The sequence below is a fragment of the Polypterus senegalus genome, chromosome 1 (genome assembly GCF_016835505.1).
Source record: "Polypterus senegalus isolate Bchr_013 chromosome 1, ASM1683550v1, whole genome shotgun sequence".
NCBI lineage: Eukaryota > Metazoa > Chordata > Cladistia > Polypteriformes > Polypteridae > Polypterus > Polypterus senegalus.
The window spans coordinates 274,904,198-274,923,489 of NC_053154.1; the positions used below are offsets into that span (position 1 = coordinate 274,904,198).

Consider the following 19,292-nt stretch of genomic DNA (forward strand, 5'->3'; position numbering starts at 1 on the left):
GTTCTTGAGCAAATGCCAGTCGAGCTCCACGGTGCTGGGCAGTGAGCACAGGGCCCACTACAGGACGTCGGGCCCTCAGGCCATCTTCATGAAGTCTGTTCCTGATTGTTTGGGTAGAGACATTCACACCAGTGGCCCTCTGGAGGTCATTCTGTAGGGCACGAGCAGTGCTCAGCCTGTTCCGCCTTGCACAAAGGAGCAGGTATCGGTCCTGCTGATGGGTTGAGGACCTTCTACGGCCCTGTCCAGCTCTCCGAGAATAGCAGCCAGTCTCCTGAAATCTCCTCCATGTTCTGGAGATTGTGCTGGAAGACACATTAAACCTTCTTGCTGCAGCACGTGTGGATGTGCCATCCTGGAGAAGTTGGACAACCTGTGCAACTTCTGTAGGGTTAAGGAATTGCCTCATACTGCCAGTAGAAATGATTACTCATGCCAAAACTAGCACGAGTGGAAAACCAGCCAAAAAAGATCAAGAAGGAGAAACTTGAAATGACCTCCACATGTAAAACCAATCCTGTTTTGTTGGTTTTCTAATTGTTGCCACTTTAGTGCACCTGTCGTTAAGTCCATGAACACCAATACAGCTGAAAGTAATTAACAATGACCTCAGCTGCTTAACCAACCAGAAAATTATCAGACAGGTTTAATTGATTTCATGCCAGGCCCAATAAAAAAGTGTTCCTTTAATTTTTGTGAGCAGTGTATTTTAATTGTGATTAGATTAGGGACATATCTGTTTATATTTTATTCTACCATTTCAGGTTGAGTATATTTTGTAACACCAACCACCTTTATTGTGAGCAATAAAAGTATCTATCTATCTATCTATCTATCTATCTATCTATCTATCTATCTGTCTGTCTGTCTGTCTGTCTGTCTGTCTGTCTATCTAACATCATTTCTGGCCCCATTTCTGTCCTTTGTTGTTTACTTAACTTTTGTTTATTCTTATTTTGGTACACTTTATTTTACAATTACCTGAACACTACTAATAACAATTGTGTCATTAATAAATATTGTTTTAATAAATTTGAATGTGCTCAGTATGAATCTGAGAAATACATTAAAGAATATATTGGTTATAATTTATAAATATTTCCTAATTGAGACAACACAACATGCACTGGGTAAGTTCCGAAGCACAGGAAAATGGCAAATATTATCCTATTATATAAAAAGGGTGATTGGGCAGATCCAAGCAACTATAGGTTAGCAAGCTTAACAAGCATCACAGGTAAATTAATGAAAGGGATTATTAAGAACACATGGCAAGAACAGGAGATTTACTGAACAGTCAGCAAGGGTTCAGAATAGGGAGGTCAAGTTTTACTAACACGCTAGATTTCTATGAGGAAGCAACAAAAGGATATGATCAAAGTGCAGCATATGGTATTATTTATCTTCACTTTCAGAAAGCATTTTATATGGAAACATATGAGAGGTTGGGCATCAAACTAAAAGAAGTGGGAGTTCAGGGAGTTGTTTGGAGGTGGATGCAAAATTGGCTCAGATACAGGAAATAGGATTATGGTGTGAGGAACCCCATCAGAATTGGTTGAAGTTAAGAGTGGTTTTCTGCAGGGGTCAGTGCTAGGGACGCTGCTATTTTTAATATATATAAATGATTTGGATAGGAATATATGTAACAAGCTGGTAAAATTTGCAGATGATATTAAACTATGTGGATTGGCAAATAATCTAGAATACGTTGAATCATTACAGAGGGACTTGGACAGCATAAAGGGTTGGGCAGATTTGTAGCAGAAATGTAATGTAAGTAAATGTAAAGTATTACATGTAGGAAGTAAAAATGTTAGGTTTGAATACACAATGGGAGGTCTAAAAATTGAAATTACACATTATGAGAAGGATTTAGGAATTGTAGTGGACTCGACACTATCAACTGCCAGACAGTGTTGAGAAGCTATTAAGAAGGCTAACAGAATGTTAGGTTATATAGCACGATGTGTGGAATACAAGTCCAAGGAGGTTTTGCTCAAGCTTTATAATGCACTAGTGAGGCCTCATCTGTAGTACTGTGTGCAGTTTTGGTCTCCAGGTTCCAAAAAAGACATAGCAGCACTAGAAAGAGTCCAGAGAAGAGCAACTAGGCTGATTCCAGAACTTCAGGGGATAAGCTATGAGGAAAGATTAAAAGAGCTGAGCCTTTTCCATTTAAGCAAAATAAGACTAAGAGGAGACATGGTTAAAGTGTTCAAAATTATGCAGGGCTGTCTTAATGCATGGGCATGCTGGGCAGTTGCCCGGTGGCCCCATGCTAACCTATGTATATTGTGATTTGCTGAGTGGTTGTATAAAAGGGGCCCAGGGGACCTATAATGTTGTTAAAATGTCCCTGGAATTATGAAGGGTATTAGTACAGTGGATTGAGACTGTTACTTTAAAATGCGTTCAACAAGAACACTGGGACACAGTTGGAAACTTGTTGGGTGTAGATTCTGCACAAACATTAGGAGGATTTTCTTTACACAGGGGCCCATAGACACTTGAAAAAAGCTACCAAGTAGTGTGGTTGACAGTAGGACTTCGGGGATTTTTAAAACTAGACGTAATGTTATTTGAGAAGAATTAAGTGGTTAGGAACGCCAGCTTTAGGCTGAATGGCCCTCTCTCTTGTAGATTGTTCTAATAGCAACAATGTACAGTCGGTGCATGATTAAGCTTTATAACTTAACAATAAAAACTTTCTGTGTATTTCGTTTCTTTTTAACCACTTTTTTTTAGCTAAAATGAATACTCGAAAATGTATACAATAAAAATGATTAATAACGAAATACAGTATCGTTGCAATAGAAACGGCAGATGATGTCCGTTACGCAGCGGTATTGGAGCCAATTTCTAAATGGTTTAATCTGTTCGGCGTATAAGAAATCCCAACGATATCCTGGCAGCGTTTGGGTCGAGATGGGAACTGACTTTATTGTCTGCTCCCTTAAATTGATAAACCATAAAAGCAACTAAAACACGTGTTTAATCTTTCAGGTAACTAATATTGTTACGCATTTATTCTATCTATGAGAAACGTGAAAAAATACTGTTCATTTTTAAGTTTACATCTCTTAACACACACCCACTTTCCAGTCTCATGAATGAGTGGCTTTGGTTGATCATTTTCTCCCGCCCATTTTTGCTGCTGTATTTACTGTGAAAGAATCTACCCAGACCCAATGAAAATCCGTGACGTGAACATTAGTTTAACTTAGTTGGTGGGAAAATATGCTTATTGCTATAGTTTATCCAATCACGTGTAAAAAAGATGAGGTGGGCGGGACGAAAAGGTTTCGACCCTCTTGTTAGTCTATACTCTCTTCCCTGCGCGGCAACGAGGCGAAGCGGGAGGTTGGGGAGGGCACGGTATAAAAGTAGGGAGTAAAAAATATACCACAAGTGTAAAGGAAAGACCAATCTTGCCCCCACCCTCCCCCAAAGAACTTTTAAGCATCCGGACAGTGCTGTATATCCGTTTTTTAAATGGAAGCGGATAGTTTTATGACGAGACGCCGGATGACTTCGGAAACTGCCGGCGGGGACAGCAGTGTCACTGGTTCAGGAGCTGCTGCGGAGATTCGCTGGTTTGGTAGACGGTTTCTGGACGTATCGGACGGGATTATGAGCAGTCTGGCTCCAAGGAGTGGAGGTGATACGGAGCTATATCACTTGCAACAGCAAACCTCTTCAGAGGCCGACGTTATCCCCCAGGCTGATTATGAAGGTCTACCGCAAGGAGCGTCAGTTTCAACGCACATGTTGGCTGGAGCTGTGGCTGGAATTATGGAGCACTGCTTGATGTATCCGGTCGACTGTGTTAAGGTAATAAGTATGGCTTTTGTAAATTTCAAATAAGTCGTAGGCCGAGTTGACCTTCTGGTAGGTAATACAACTCTAAGTGTGTTTCATAAATATAACGGTGAAAGCGTTTATGTTGCCCATAGAAGGGGAAACGGCATTTCTTTTCCTATTGGCAAAAGCTTTGTGCGTCAATTAGTCTCGCTATATATACTTTCATTGTTACTTTTTAGCAGAGACATACAAGTTATACATTTTATCCCATAAAATGTCCACGTCCTTGCAAATATAAATTGTTCAGACAAATTCGGCATCTGATTTGTAACAGCTCCGTAACTTTGCAGTTGCTGCAATAATCTAGAATTGTAACCTCTTGCACCACTCTGCTTATTCAGAACACTTGCAGTGTGTTTTTTTGTTTTGACACATCGTCTTTTAATAGTGTGTCTTAAGCTTAGACCACCGGTAAGAAATTCACATGCAAGAAATATTCCGGTTTCCAAGATTTTTTTTAACTGGGTAAGACAGTACATTGCAATATGAAGTTCGGTGTACTGTGTTTTAAGGCGGGCTGAGTTTTTACACAAACTTTGCTTATTGGGTGTGTTGAGGAGAAACTCTTTTCTTAAGCTGTCGGTTGTGCGTTGTGGTGTACGACACATTTGTCAACACGGCACAAGAAAGAGTACATTTCGGAATGTGACGTCGCATTTACCAAATGAATTACGTATCATTTCGACAGTTGCATAATATCTGGCCTAGTCGGAGACCTTGAGCCTGAACTAGAGTTAGGTCAACAGGATTGGCTGACATCCAAGGTTAGACGGTGCCTCGAGGTCTTGTGGCACGATAAGTGGAAGTTGTGTTCTCGCATATAAGTAATTTTTTTAGCAGTTTTATTGAAGTTCTTTCTGAAAACGCATACACAATGTAATCTTGCAAAAGAACGACACGTGGAGTTACAGTAGCCTTTGGTCACGTGACCATATTAAAAAAGCCTTCAGTGATTCGTTGGGAATACGCGGCCAATGTCAAGGTTGCCAAATTAAGCAAGCAGGACCAGGTCGGGGCCAAAAGAGGGAAACAAAAGCTGGGCTAACTTTCTGGAGGGTTTATAATAAATATTTAGTTTTTCTCATCGAATACATTGTTTTGTGTTTGTTACCGGCATTGCTAGTCACGTTTCACCCCTTACGTATAGTTGAGCTTTATTGAAATAGAATGAATTTCACCGAGCCACTTGTTGTGATGTGGGTTAATAATTCCTTTTTAATTTTAAAACAACCTTTATTAAAATACTGTCTCCAGCATCCCTCTTTTACGTTTTTGGTTACCTTCAGCTGTTTCCAGTCCCCTTATATTTTTCATATTTCCTAAGCTCAAGTGTATTTTTCTCCTGTTATTTCAGTACTTGTTAGCTTTGTTCTAGTTTGTCTGGAAAACCTAACGAATGCTTGTGTTTCCCCATTAGCATGATGGAGTCGAATAATATGCCATCCGCATTTTTAGAAGCTCCTCCTTGCATAACTTTCCTGCACATTTGCATGCTTGGAATACTTTAAGATATCTGTGAAATCTCTCAATTTTCCCCATTGCTTATTGATTAATATGGTGATGCACAGATGTGTGTGTTACCCCCATTTTTCAGAAAGGCTTCAAAAGTGTTTCTAGCAAATTACCTGCCAATGTCTGTTACCATTTCCAAGGGATATCCAAAGTGAGGTAAAACTTTCATTAGCTCCGTTAACACTGTGTGATGAAATGTCAAGTGCTTCTGGAAAGTAAGTGTAATAGTCAATTACAGTAAATATATATTCACCTTGAATTGTACCAACTAAATAGATTCTTAGCTTAGCCCATGGCATAGTTAAGTAGAGAGGTTGTAATGAGCGATCTTCAATAAGAGGCTGGTTTATAAAACATTCTATGCATTTTCTATTTCTCTCTCCATCCATGTAGACCTTTCCTAGAGTTTAATTTTGCAAACACCTTTGCACCTTTCATATCTTGTGCAACGCTGTATATGGTAGGAACTGGACGCCTTTCCCCAACTATTATTTTCTCTGTCAGTAGTCTCACCTTTTTTTAAAGTATTTTTCTTGGGAATCAAGAGCAGATTAGATATCCACTCTGTACCTTTGTTAACTTATTTGATAATTCTCAGTCATCTTGTCTAGTTCTTGACTGACTGCCTCAGTAATATGATCTGAAACATGTCACAAGTCCCTGAGTGACAGGTGCAACTTTGTCATCTACAGTGACTTTGTGTGAATATCCAGTGATCTGTCCCTGTTCTTTAAAATGTAACTCCTATTCTTTAACCAGTTCTGCAAATTTTCCTGAGAAATTATCTACTTTGCACACTTTCTGAAGAAGTATACAATATTTCCAAATCAAAACACTTTCTTCCTAGCAATAGTTTCATATTTTATTGGATCACATACATAATGTTTGTATTATTTGTATTATAACTGAGCATCAGAATAACCTGCACATCAATAAGACCATCTTGGCATAAGCAAAACATTTTTTACTTGTTTTACTAAGAACTATGCCTTTTCTGTGCAAGTATTCCTAGTCCTCACTGATAAGCCATTTTTCCACTGCAAGTATAAATTTGTAGCTTTTGCCAGTTTACTCCATTTACTTTGATTCTTTACTGTCAGGGTCAGTGGAGTAGACCAACTCCTCTGAATCTTCTGAACATGGTTTATGAACTGCTCTTAAGGATTTTTATTTAGAGGCATTTCTACCTTGTTTTCTGGTGTGAGCTTGAGTCCGAACACCATCAGGCTAACACCAGCACTTTACCAAACACACGTTTATTAAACACCTAAGTCCCACACAGTGCCTCCAGCACCAGTCATCCTCTCCACGGGTCTCTCTACCAAATGTCCGTGGGCCGCCTTTCCTCTCCTCGCAGGAGCTTTGTCCTGCTCCCGACTCTAGCTCTCTGGTTGGAGTGAGGCGGCCCTTTTTTGTTCCCACCCGGATGTGCTCCAGGTACCTGATGACACTCTTCCAGTAGCACTTCCTGTTGTGGCGGAAGTGCTGCTCTTGCACCCAGAAGCACTCTGGGCTTCCCTGGAAGGTCCTTTCTCCACCCTCCCAGATATGGCGGAAGTGTCAATCTCCCGGGCTCCATGATGCTCAGGGTGCCCCCTGCCAATACCCACAGGCTCCATTGGGCTTCAGCCTCCTTGCACCTTCCCCGTGGTCCCCTCAACATCCAAGGCGGTTGCACCCTCGTGGCCCGGGGGACTTATAGAACACCTCCCGGTCCTTCCAGGCGTCCCAGCAGGGTCTGACCCCCAGCATCCTGTGACACTGGTCATTTTATCTCTCTTTCTGCTTGCACATACATAATGTCCAATTTTTTTTGCAATATCGTCATTTTGCTGTCTTTGCTGCAGTATTTAGCTTGATATGTTAAGCCCCCATCTGTAGCATGTCTGGTCATTATCTGTAATTTTGATTTGTTCTATGTTTACTCTTATTCCTCTGCTCTATGAGTGCGGAATGTGTGGTGACATGTCATTTTCTTTCAGACTGCTCACCTGGTCTGAGAGCATTTTCAATTCTGCATATTCTACTTAAGAAATTCTTACATCTGTTAATGCTTTGTTTTAATGTTAATCTTTCTTCCTGCAGCAGCTTTTCACAAAGACAATTGTCATCAGAGTTCATCTCTCAACACTTCTGACTCGAGATCACCAAACTTGCATGATTTTGCTAACATGCTGAATGAATTTAAAAATGCATTGACTGTTTCATCTGCTGGCTGAACTTTGCAGGTTTGAGTACATACTTCTCGGCACAGCAATGCTGTTGTGAATGCCGTAAGTTTAGACAGACTGCTCAAATGTATTTTTCTTATATGGGAGATTTCACATTATCTTCCCCACCCTACAAGGTTAGGCACACATTAAGCCAGGATTCCATGATCTAGGTAAACCAGGAAGGAAAAACTAGGAGGATGTAGATGTGCTGTTTGGGAAAGTCTCTTTCCTTGCCACATGCGTCCGCATTAGGAGTATCCTGGAGCAACATTTAATGCCTTTTAGTTTCTCATGGCTGTGCTTGATCATACTCAAAAGAAAAAGTAAACTGGAAATACAAGGTCTGGTTGGAATTATGGTAGGCTAAAAATTATCTTCAACGTTACATTGACACACATCAGGACCCAACTATATAATGTTGTTCTTGTCCATGTACAAAGATGCTGTTTTCATTTAATTCCTCTAGTTTTGTTGGCATCTGTAACGTAAACTTCATGTTGAAAGAGCATTGTGTGATTTGGGACCAAGGAGTCCTCAGAATAGACTTTCATTAAATTGAAGGCTTAAAATGAGTTAAAATATTCTTGCACTACAATACAAAAAGTCAGGAAATTGGTTTGGATTTTTCTGGAAATTCATATGATCTAGATATACCCATGGATAAAGCTTCCATTTCTCAAACTCTTAATCGGCATAAACTAGGAGTTTTTAAATCACCTTTCCCTGTAATACTCCAATTTACCCTTTTATTCTTTTATGGTCTTTTTAGAAAAGCCTTTTGGATTTGACAACAGTTTAATGTAATCTGAAAGCAAATGTATTCACTGATAAACTACTAAAGTCACTGTCATTCTCGAACCCAGTCACTCAAATTCAGAGGAGCAGGGAGTGAGATCCTATCCTAAAAGTACCAGGCAAAGTGTTGGAAAAAGGTCTAAACAGGGTACTGATCCACTCTTGCCCACACTCATACAGAGATTAACCAAACCTACAAGGCTTTGAGAATGAGGGAGGAAAACTGGAGTACCCCAAAGAAAAGAGATGCAGGGATAACCTGCAGACTCCACACAGACTATTAGGGTCTACATTTGCATGTAGTACAATGGATATGTAAAGCTGCAGATATAATCAGTATGTACTGCTGTCTGGATTTGGATCTCTGCATGCAAAATTTAAAGAATTATTTATTTCAAGCTAAAATAACAAACAACTAGTTATTTGAAGTCTGACGGGGGAACTGTCTACTCAATTTTAGAAACTGCCATGAACATCAAAAAATAAGTCATGACATTAAAAACACCTAATAATTTAGGCACTTTTTAAAACTGTAGGTTTTTGACTCCCAACACACTTGTTCTTTTCAGAGTCCAAAATGTTTTAAGTTTAAAGAGGTTAATTACAAGGCCTGTTTTTAAGATGTTTGGAGATTTGGGTAAATCTCCAATAGAAAAATCAGACTTTTCAACTGCAGACAGAAGTCCCTTGGCTTTAGAGAAAATTTGCCCTTTGAATTGTTTTAGGTGTTATTGAATTAATGAAAACTGCACCATGGCTATTATTTAAGACTATCCTGAAAACAAACGACTGGTTTTATAGATATTATAGGTGAGTCATCCAGTCATTTATTAGTTACTAATATCTGTAGACTCATCCTGATTAAACTCTAGAATAGAGCTAGCCTTAACTGCAATAATTCCATTACTCAACATTTAAGAGTTTAAGATTGCATCTCGGTTTCTGCCATACTTACACTGGGGTTCTTAATTTCTGTCCTAGGGTGCATGTTTTTGTTCCAGTCGGATTCACAATCAATGAGTCATTTTACCTCCTAATTGATCCAATTTAATCAGCCAGTCTTTTTTCTCATTCTGCATACGGAGAAGTAAATTTTTATGTTTAACATAAGATATTTAGAAATTTCCATTTAAAGCTGTAGCAAAAATACACATCTTTTGTCTACCTAGTAGGAATTCATAATGAACAGAAAATAAATGTAAATAAATTTCAGTGTAACTTTGCTCCCTTAATTGTATCCTAATTGTGATGCATAACAAGCAAAAACCCAGGTAAATGCTGGAGGCTGAAAGACTACAACCACTTAAGTTAGAGCCCTTGGCATGCCCATTATTTAATAATTGATTAAATAAGCAGAACTCTTACAAAAGCAGAATGAAATTTATGATTCAAACAAATCTTTAAAACTAGGCCAGTTCACTATCTTTTCATCAATATATGTAACATGCATAAATGCTTGGAATATTATTTATAAAAAAAAAAAAAGCACTCCAAATGCAGGTTTGTAAATTCTGTATTGACTGAAGAGTATCGAATGCTTTCTTAATCAGGCTATAATCCAAAGAAAAATTAGAAGTTGTAGGGAACAAAAACCTGTAGCTACAGTATATATAGTAGGGTCCTCTGGGATGATTTGAGAGCCACTGTAATACTCAAATACTGTATGTCATGTGCTTTCATTTTATTAGTACTAATAAATTGTCCATTGTTTTCAAAAACCCAATAAATCGCATACATTTGGAACGTTTGCCATTTCTCTTTACTCTTTGCAGTCTTTACTAAGTGAACATGTGGACCCCTAACATGTTACATACAGTATTATTAGACTGGTTTAGCTTATGCTTCCATTTCAAAGCAGTGATGTTAACTGAACCAGATGAGTGTTTGGGCAAAGTAGGGATTTTGGAAATACCCTCTTGTAAATTTTTTTATATTTCATCTTATTTCATCACCACTGAAAACTGGTTAGAGAACCGTAAAGTAGATCCATTGGGTTTTAGAGAATGAGTGCATTGAAAATAGTTACTTATTGGATCTGTTTGTATTTTGTGTGTGTGTCTCTGGAGTGTTTTTTGCTAGGCATCTGTTTTACTAGAATTCATTTATTTATTCAAATAAATCAACTAGGCTAGCACTTCATATTGGAAGTAAAACAAGTATCCATAACTAGTTGATTGTTCTCCTCATTACACTGACAAAGGATGTAGGAAATGTGCATTTTGTTGCAATAACAGTAGAAATTTTATTTATTATTTTTTTAATTCTTAAAAGCACAGATATCTTAATGCTTTATTAATCAGGCCGTGAATTTTAGCCTAGTGTTGTAAAAATTCTCCCTGGTTTAAATTAAAGTGCCCGTATACTTTATTTCTTTGTGTTAAATGTCAAGTTTTTGTATAGGTTGATTATATAGGTTGTTTGTACAGCTACCTTTCATAACCTACATTTTTGCTTTGATTTACCTATAGCTGTACTTTGCTGAACATTGGGTCACTTAAACATATTTCAAATAACAGATGAAGTAATTATTTTTTTGAGGCCCAGAGAGCTTACATCTGTCCACTTCTAATTTGGATAACTTGAAAATTGTAATTGAATAAGTGTGACAGAGTGGTTTGGAATTCGTTGATGCACTGCATGTGTGGAGTGTTTTTTTTTGTTAATGTGAAATCTTAATTTTGACAAATGTGATCAAAAGATCCCACAATATTTATAATGCTTAAAGCTGTTTTTGAAAACATGCCCAATTTTATATTGATATCTGCAGTACAACCTCCACCCTGCTTCTTGCTTGTTTTCAGCCAGTAATAAATAACTTTTGAGGATAAGGGGGAAAGTATTCTGTATATCCCATATCTTTGAGGAATAAAAGACCTTGGCAGAGAATGGTTTATTCTGTGACAAGAAAAAATTGTTACTTTCTAGAAATAATTCTGAAATTCCACATATTTGTTTAAAAACAATGTTCTGACTAAGGCTTTGGGACATTGAGTACTTTTATTATACAGGTACAGTTTTGTATCTGGGGTTGAACTTTTACCATACATTAATGAAATTTAGGTTTATTCAGTAATTGTAGCATACAGTTTTGGCTGATGTTTAAAATATTCAGAATTACTTCCATTTTTTATATTTTTGGAAAAATGACTAAGTATTGAATAGTAAAATGCCAAAAATAAAAGCCATACCAACCCAAATGCAGAAAAGAAATGAATTCATCTATTTACTCCAGTTTTAGTTAGGAAAGGTGTCTTGTTGTTAGTTTTAGGAGTGCTGTACTTGATCATACAGAATCCAGTTTTGGATTATGTTAAAGAATTGCATAGGCATTTTAAGAAGCAGGATACTTGATTTTCATTGCCTGTTATTCACAAAAAAGGTTTATAAAGGGATAATTTCATTGAGTTCAAGGTTGAGGCATATTTTTTTTCCTCCAGGAGAGGCTGATTCATTTTACTGTAGTTGTCCCTGAAGAGAATACTCTTCACTTGAGTAAAGGAAAGGGAGGTTAAATAACAAAAGAAAATGCAAGGGGATAACTGAACATCAAAAGTCAGAAAAGTAGACACTGACAGCGTTGAAGACAGACAGAATGGGGGGGTTTGGGGGGGAAATGAAGAAAATTCACACCATACAGAGACACGTCAAAATCAATTACAGTATTTTGAGCCACTTTTTGTTTTTTTTTATTATAAACCTTTTTATGTATTTAGCAGGTGTGGACAAATTTGTTGGTATCCCTCATGGCAAAAGAACCCGCACATTTATCTGAATAACATGAAACTAACAAAAGTAATTAGTACCCATCATTTGTTCTGTTTTTAACAAAAATCAGACTTTGTTAGAGTTTTGATTCATCGGAATGATTCAAATAACACAAATGAAAATTACCTGGACAACAATGTTTGAACCCTTTTACACAATGTTTTGTTGCACAACATTTAGATGCCATCACTACAAACAAGTTATTCCTGTAGCTGTAAGACTTCTGCACCTGTCAACAGGTAGTTTGACCCTTTCCTCCTGTCCAAGCTGCACCAGCAGTGTCGGGTTTGAAGGGTGCCTTCTCCAGACTGCATATTTAGTTTCTTTCTATACATGTTGGATTCAAATCGGAGCTCATAGTGATACTTCAGAATAGTCCAATGTTCTGTTCTTAGGAATTTGTGGAGCTTTTAGCAGTGTTTTGGGGTCATTTTCCTGTTGGAGTATCTATGACCTGTGACTGAGACAGACCTTTCTGACACTGGACTTTGTTTCTCTGCATGAAATGTCTTGATTTCATTGTTCCCTGCAAAGACTCAACGTACCCTGTGGCAGATGGAGCAAAGTGGGCCCAAAATATAACTGAGCTTCCTTCATGTTTCACAGTAGTTATGGTTTTCTTTGAACTATGTCCACCAGTGAAAAAATGTGACTCGCTGAACAGCTTTTTTGTTTTTCTTTGACAAGCGAAGTTATCCTGAGTCATCTTCTGTTGAGCCCTCGGTTTCTGAAAAAGCAACGAATGATGTGATCAGGCATTAATGAATCTTGACCTTGGTGTGCAGCTTGTATACCTTTTGGAAGTTGTCATTGGCTCTTTGTCTCCCTTTCTCGTTATCATTATGGCCATTCTTGGGTCTCAACATCTCCCACAAAAGCCCAACTTGTTGCTGTCTCCAGGATGGTTGACTGCAGTCCCTATGGACCTTAAACTTCTTAGTAATACTCATAACTGTTGTCATAGGAATATCAAGTTTCTTTTGAAGTGGTCTTATAGTCTTTGTGTTTAACAAGCATATATATATATATATATATATATATATATATATATATATATATATATATATATATATATATATATATATATATATATATATTCATATTCATTCACTAAGGCAAGACAACCATGGAAAGCACGCCGGAAGGGGCGTGGATTCACTAAGCTGCCGACAAGTGAGACACCTATGGCGCACGCAGGAAGGAGCCACGCCCAAAAACTCCAAGACCATTGGATACGACGACAACTCGCAGGGCCACGCCCACCAACTCGGACGCGACGACACAGAAAAAATGGCGTCATTTATATTTGTCTGTCATGGAGGCCTCATGCAGTGCAGTGCAGGTTAATGTCATGTGCATGTCATGCACCTCCGAGCTACGTTGACTGTTCATAGAGGCATGTTTCTCGGAGGTGAATCGCCATATGCAGCGTGTGAAACGGTTTGCGAGGGTATCCCATGGGATCCTTAAAACAATCCTTTACAACTGAGGTTAAAGCACAATGAAGTAAGCAGTCTTTAAAAAAACGACTTTTCGGTTACGAAGCACGACCGCGTGCACCATAGCAAACTGTTTTACACGCTACATACGGCTATTAGCATCCGCGACAAGCATACGTCTTAGATGCTCCTGCGGGAACACGGAAGACGTTTTTCCTGCCCACCAACATTCCTTTTTCACCGGCTGGCGTCTACCCTCGCTCTCTAGGCATTCACACTGCCTGCCCATTTGCCCGGACGCAAAAACTCACCGACCACACAGTTAATCCCTTTCGTCTGTGGTGAGAGTCCACATGCACGTCTGAGCCACGCGCCGTTTGTTTTGCCGTGGGTTCAATATTGTGTTGTATTTTGCCCTCTCCAGAGTTCCATCTTTTCATTCACTTTCCAGAAGTGTTTAGCATACCACATTCCGCGCCGTGCACCCCCATCCCTCCGTCTGGCAGGAGAAGGCACGAGGACGGTCCGCCAGTTTTCAGTCACGGACGATTGTGTGTTGGTTCGTTCCGTGCATTGTTACAATGTTGCTTTTCTTGCCGATTTATTACGTTACCGATTTTTCAAATGTAAATTTTCTCCCTGTGCTTAAAAATCATTAAAAAACCGGCCTGATTATGCGGCGTATGGTACGCCGCGGGTTGGCTAGTGTGTGTAATTTTTCTTCCTAATCTCTTAAGACAACTCTCTTCTTTGCTTTCTCTGGCAGTGTTTGACACAATGAAACCAAAAGGCAGAATGATTACTTTTCCTCCATTTAAATATCCCAAATGACTTTGAAACATCACTTTTCTCCAATTATTTTGGATTTATTCTAGTTGTTAAAACAGATGTGTCCAGGCTATTTTGCACAAACTTGCTTTAGTGCTGCTTAACACCCTATCAAAGGAATGTAGGTATACATAGGGCAATTTTGTCACTTTTTTTTTCAGGAGACATACAACACTTTTTCAATGAGCTGAAAGGGTACCAATAATTTGTCCACATCTGTATTTGAAATCGCAATTAGAGCTTTTGATTCAGTGGTTTGATAATTCTGATCTTTACTACTATATGTCAGTTTCTAGTAGCTTCTGTATTGACTTTTTCTGTATGGTTTTCTTAGTGGGCAGGATTTTTGAGAATCGTACATGTTGAATTAAAATTTCAGTCAATGTTACTATATTGAAAGCAACATAGCATACTGTATTTAATTAGAAAATGTGCACCGTCCTGTCTATGTAACTCTGTAAAAGTGGTTAAATTAGATTTAAAATGGACTAAATTATATTTGCAGTTCCACATTGTATAACTGCAGAATTGGCCAAAGTATCTGATAGGTATTACTTCTGTTTTTTAAGTCTTAAGATTTAAGCTTAGCAATTTTGTTGTTTCTGAAGCAAATTGCTCCAGTCTGGTATTTGTTAAACAATTACACCATTCATATAGAGCCAAAGTAAGCAAAATTTTCTCTGTTTTGCAAAATGACTGCTTCTGGATCCAATATTTAATTTGCAGTTGAACTATAAAACAAATTAGGTTGGATTATCCTATCTATGGTGTATATTGTTTACTGTAATCGGAGTGTCTTAATCATATGGTGTGGGTTTTTTTTTCCCCCCTCTTGAAAGCATACTCTTTTTTAATTTACTTCTTGGAGATGTTGAGTTTTAGAAAGCATGTTATGTATGTTTTGTGTATACTAAAAGGTGCATATTTGAATCCCTACAGTGTCAACATCCTTTACTGTGCAAAACATGGGTTACAGTGACAATGTTTAACCTTTAAATACATTTTTTGAATAGGTTGTTTTTGGCATGTTGTGTGGTCAATTTTCTCTCCATTTTAAGAAAGAGATGAAAGAAGACTAAATGTGTATGTCAGCCTGAATGTCTTAAACACCGTTGTTTTATAGGTTTAGATCAATTCTTTAAATCTTTTTATAGTTTTACTAGCAAAATACCTGCACTTCGCAGCGGCAAAGTACTGCATTAAAATTTTTATTAAGAAGAAAATTTAACCCTTTTAAACTGAGGGAAAATATGCCAATAATTATTTGTTAAGGATCTCTTTGTATACCATGTTGTCAGTTCGGCCCTCCGGTTGTAACATGACCAAGCTGTGCGCTGAGCTTACTCTTGAGCATGCAACTTACAGTTGGCCATGTGAACAGTAATCTTGTCTCAAATCTCACAGGTTGGATTACTGCTGTCATAATCGGTTTGAGTTTCATGGTTTGTTTCAATTACGTTGGTATTTGCAGGATTTGTTGTATTGAAGTGACATTCGGCATCTGTCAAGCGTTGTAAGCACACAACCGGTTTCAGCAATAAAATCACATCCAGCTTTTGAGAGTTTAAACATTCATAAACATCAAAGAGTCCACTATTGAAATCGTCACCTGTGAATCTAAGATGTTTAAGAGGCATTGGCAGTTGTTGAAAGGTGTAAAATATTTGGCCATTTGGGTACACTTGAAAGTGACAACCGAACAATTCAGCGGCAGCCATCAACTCACATGCAGAACCATAGGTGAAGGGCTTAAGCATTTCACTTTTATACTGCTTCTGTGTAGTATAATTATCTACTGTACCGTCATCAGTCCACACCTTGAACCTGTCCCAGTCATTCAATACATAAGACATAATGTTCCTCCGAATATCAAGGGTGAGGAGTGAGCCTGATATGGCTGCGCAATATGTAACAAAGAGAATGGAAAAGGTAGGTGGTATCTCCAGGCATGGAAACCACTCGGTAAGTGATAGTTCTTTGATCGATAGTGATCATCTCGATAGACATGGTAATGGGGGTTGGAATGATAAAGGAAATGGGTACCTGAGCAATATAAAGTAAGTGTAAAATACTTATACAATAACTATAATTGTAATAAACAAACAATAAAACAGCGGAGAAGCCGTGGATTAAACAAAAAGGCTGTAGTTATCAGTAGGGAGACGTGAATCCTGTGGCGAAGCTAGGAAGTGAATGTAGAGACTGGAGCGATGGACGGCCTTATATAGGCAGGCAGTCAACAACGTGGGAGGCGTTGGGATGGGGGACCCAACGCCGCTTCACACGGTGACCGAGCTGCAGGCTATGGACGTATATATGTACGTAAGTAGGATTCAGTTAGCGTTGGGAACCCGTGTACCAAATTTCTTGAAGATGGGCCCATAAGTAACAAAGACTGTTGAAAAGTTCAATATGGCGGCCGACAGTGTCGTCATACCACCGAAATAAGTACGTACATCGGTTTTGGTTAGCGCAGGGAAGCCACCTACCAAATTTTGTGAAGATGGGGTCAGCCTTCTACCTACACGGGAAATTTGAAAATTGGTGACGTTGGAAAGTTCAATATGGCGGCCGACAGTGGCGTCATACCATCGAAATAAGTAAGTACATTGGTTTCGGTTAGCGCAGGGAAGCCGCCTACCAAATGTCGTGAAGATGGGGCCATAAATAAAGTTCAACCTGGCGGACGTTGTCGACCGTTGCGTGTAGAATTTCGAAATGAAACCTGCTTAACTTTTGTAAGTAAGCTGTAAGGAATAAGCTTGCCAAATTTCAGCTTTCTACCTACATGGGAAGTTGGAGAATTAGTGATGAGTCAGTCAGTCAGTCAGTGAGGGCTTTGCCTTTTATTATTATAGATTATTTAAAAACATATTTATTTTGTAGAAGATACTAGTAAAATCTAAATTACAGGTGGCAAATTCAGTTTAACTATCTCAAACTTTTATAGCCACCATGGCATGAACAAGTGGCACCAATGCAATGTCCCATGTTAGGGGATATTCTTGTAAATGTTAGTTTGCCTCCAAAAACCAAATGACTGGCACAAATTTAACGTTTGTAAATTTGTATTCTCTCATGTTTTGGCAGCATTGCTGTAACTATGCGTCTCTTAAATGCGTTTCTGTTAATGCAGTGTATGTTGTATTAAAAAGGGAGACATTCTTTGGAAGCATTGTAGCTCAGGACACAAGTTCTCTTTGTTGTCCTGGGGATTTCTCCAACACCATGTATGTAGCAGTATTCGGCAATGTTCTTGCAATGACTGAGCGGCGATTCATTCCAAAGTCATAGCAAATTTTTACAAATTGCTTAGCCCTATTGGCATGAAATGCTTAATGTCCTATCTGCCTCATTCAAAAAGCATATGAATAACCATTTCCAGCACTACCAATAGGAATCTAAAAATGAGTAAATATGCTGTGTTTGAGTGAGTAAAAGTATTCAATTTTTTGCCACCTTCTGAAGGAAAAAAGCAGCTTGATGTGTTATACGGAAAAAAAAAATCATACTTCCTTGTTTCATCATGGCTTGGCTATAGGGCATATTTTTCCTTTCTTGTAATGTGAGCAAATACATTTTATGCCACAAAAAGCACTTGCCAATTGTTGATTTGGTATTGCGAATTTGCAGTGTACAGTGTGCATGCAGGAGGACAGTGGCACTACTTTGATATAGTGTAATCCAGTTTATTTCAGATTTATCTTGTGTACACAGTATAGTTGCATTATTGTTTGTCTGCAAGTGGTTCTTGAAGTATAAACAAATTACTGGCGGAAGTCAGTTTTATTACCATCTTGTTCCACCACTCAATTGATTACTGGGTATCCTATGACGGCTTTGAAAACTTCAAGTACTGCATACAAGATGTAACAAGCACCACTTTGCTGTCACTTCATGTCCCGTACTAGAATCTCACTGCATAGGCTATATAAAATATAACACCACAAGGACAGGCTAAAGGCTGACACTCAACCCTAACCAGGATAAGCAACTGGTTAGCGATATCCATTTTCTTAACCTGTAGTACCCTGGGGAATTGGTCTCCTGCACTCTGGGCTGATCATGCAAATGAGTGACTTCAGGGGACTCTTTAAAAAGAGCAAACCTGCCAAAACTTGTGCGACCAAAGAGAACAGTCATTTTAAGGCTAGCGAATTAACTGAAAGAGGTGTGGTGTGTGTGTGGTGTTTTTTTTTTTTTTTAAAAAAAGCAAGGAACCTTGCATTAAACATAACATGCTTGTTAAATAACTGGATCTAGAACACTTGCAGACTTGCAGCTAGTTGTTCCGCCTTTCAAAGCAGAGCACCATTTTTGCTGAAAATGTGGGGTGGGGTATTGTCAATCCCTTGGCATTGTTTATTACTACAGAATTTCAGGTAGCCATTTGGATATAAACACTCCTATTTAATGGGATGTTTTGGTATTTAAAGGGGTCAGTCGTGTGACCTAGATTAAATGCTGCAATGACATATTAGAAAGTGGTATATGAGATGTTCTTCTGGAGTATAATAGGCAGTGGACAAAATATTGGAAATGTCTTGACAATGTATCAGTTTCAACAACCTATTAAGTACCAGATATACTTTTTTGTTTTCAAAATGACTTCAGTTCTTTTGGAATGCTGTCTCAAGTTTTGAGCTGTGTATAATCGGGTATTGCACCATTCTTTGAGGAAAATTCTCATTTTTGTTCGAGCGATGAAGATGGTAGAAATCAGCCAGTGCTCCAGAACTTTCCATAAATATTTAATTATGTTTAGATCTGGTGAGGCCGTGAAAGGTGTTTGAATTCCTCATGGTTTTTTTTTTTTTTTTTTTTTTTTTATACCATCTTTAAATTAGTTTTGAAGTACCTATGGGCACATTATTTT

At 38.3% G+C, this 19,292-nt stretch overlaps 1 protein-coding gene across 1 annotated transcript in view; it reads left to right on the forward strand.

Annotated features, from left to right (window-relative positions):
* Nucleotides 1–3,323: 3,323 nt before the first annotated feature.
* slc25a28 (solute carrier family 25 member 28) overlaps nucleotides 3,324–19,292 on the forward strand; it is a 44,234-nt gene continuing 28,265 nt past the window's right edge. The window contains exon 1 of the mRNA XM_039774685.1: nucleotides 3,324–3,834. Within this exon, the coding sequence (XP_039630619.1) occupies nucleotides 3,496–3,834 (339 nt within the window). The 5' untranslated portion in view covers nucleotides 3,324–3,495. The remainder of the gene's footprint in view (nucleotides 3,835–19,292) is intronic.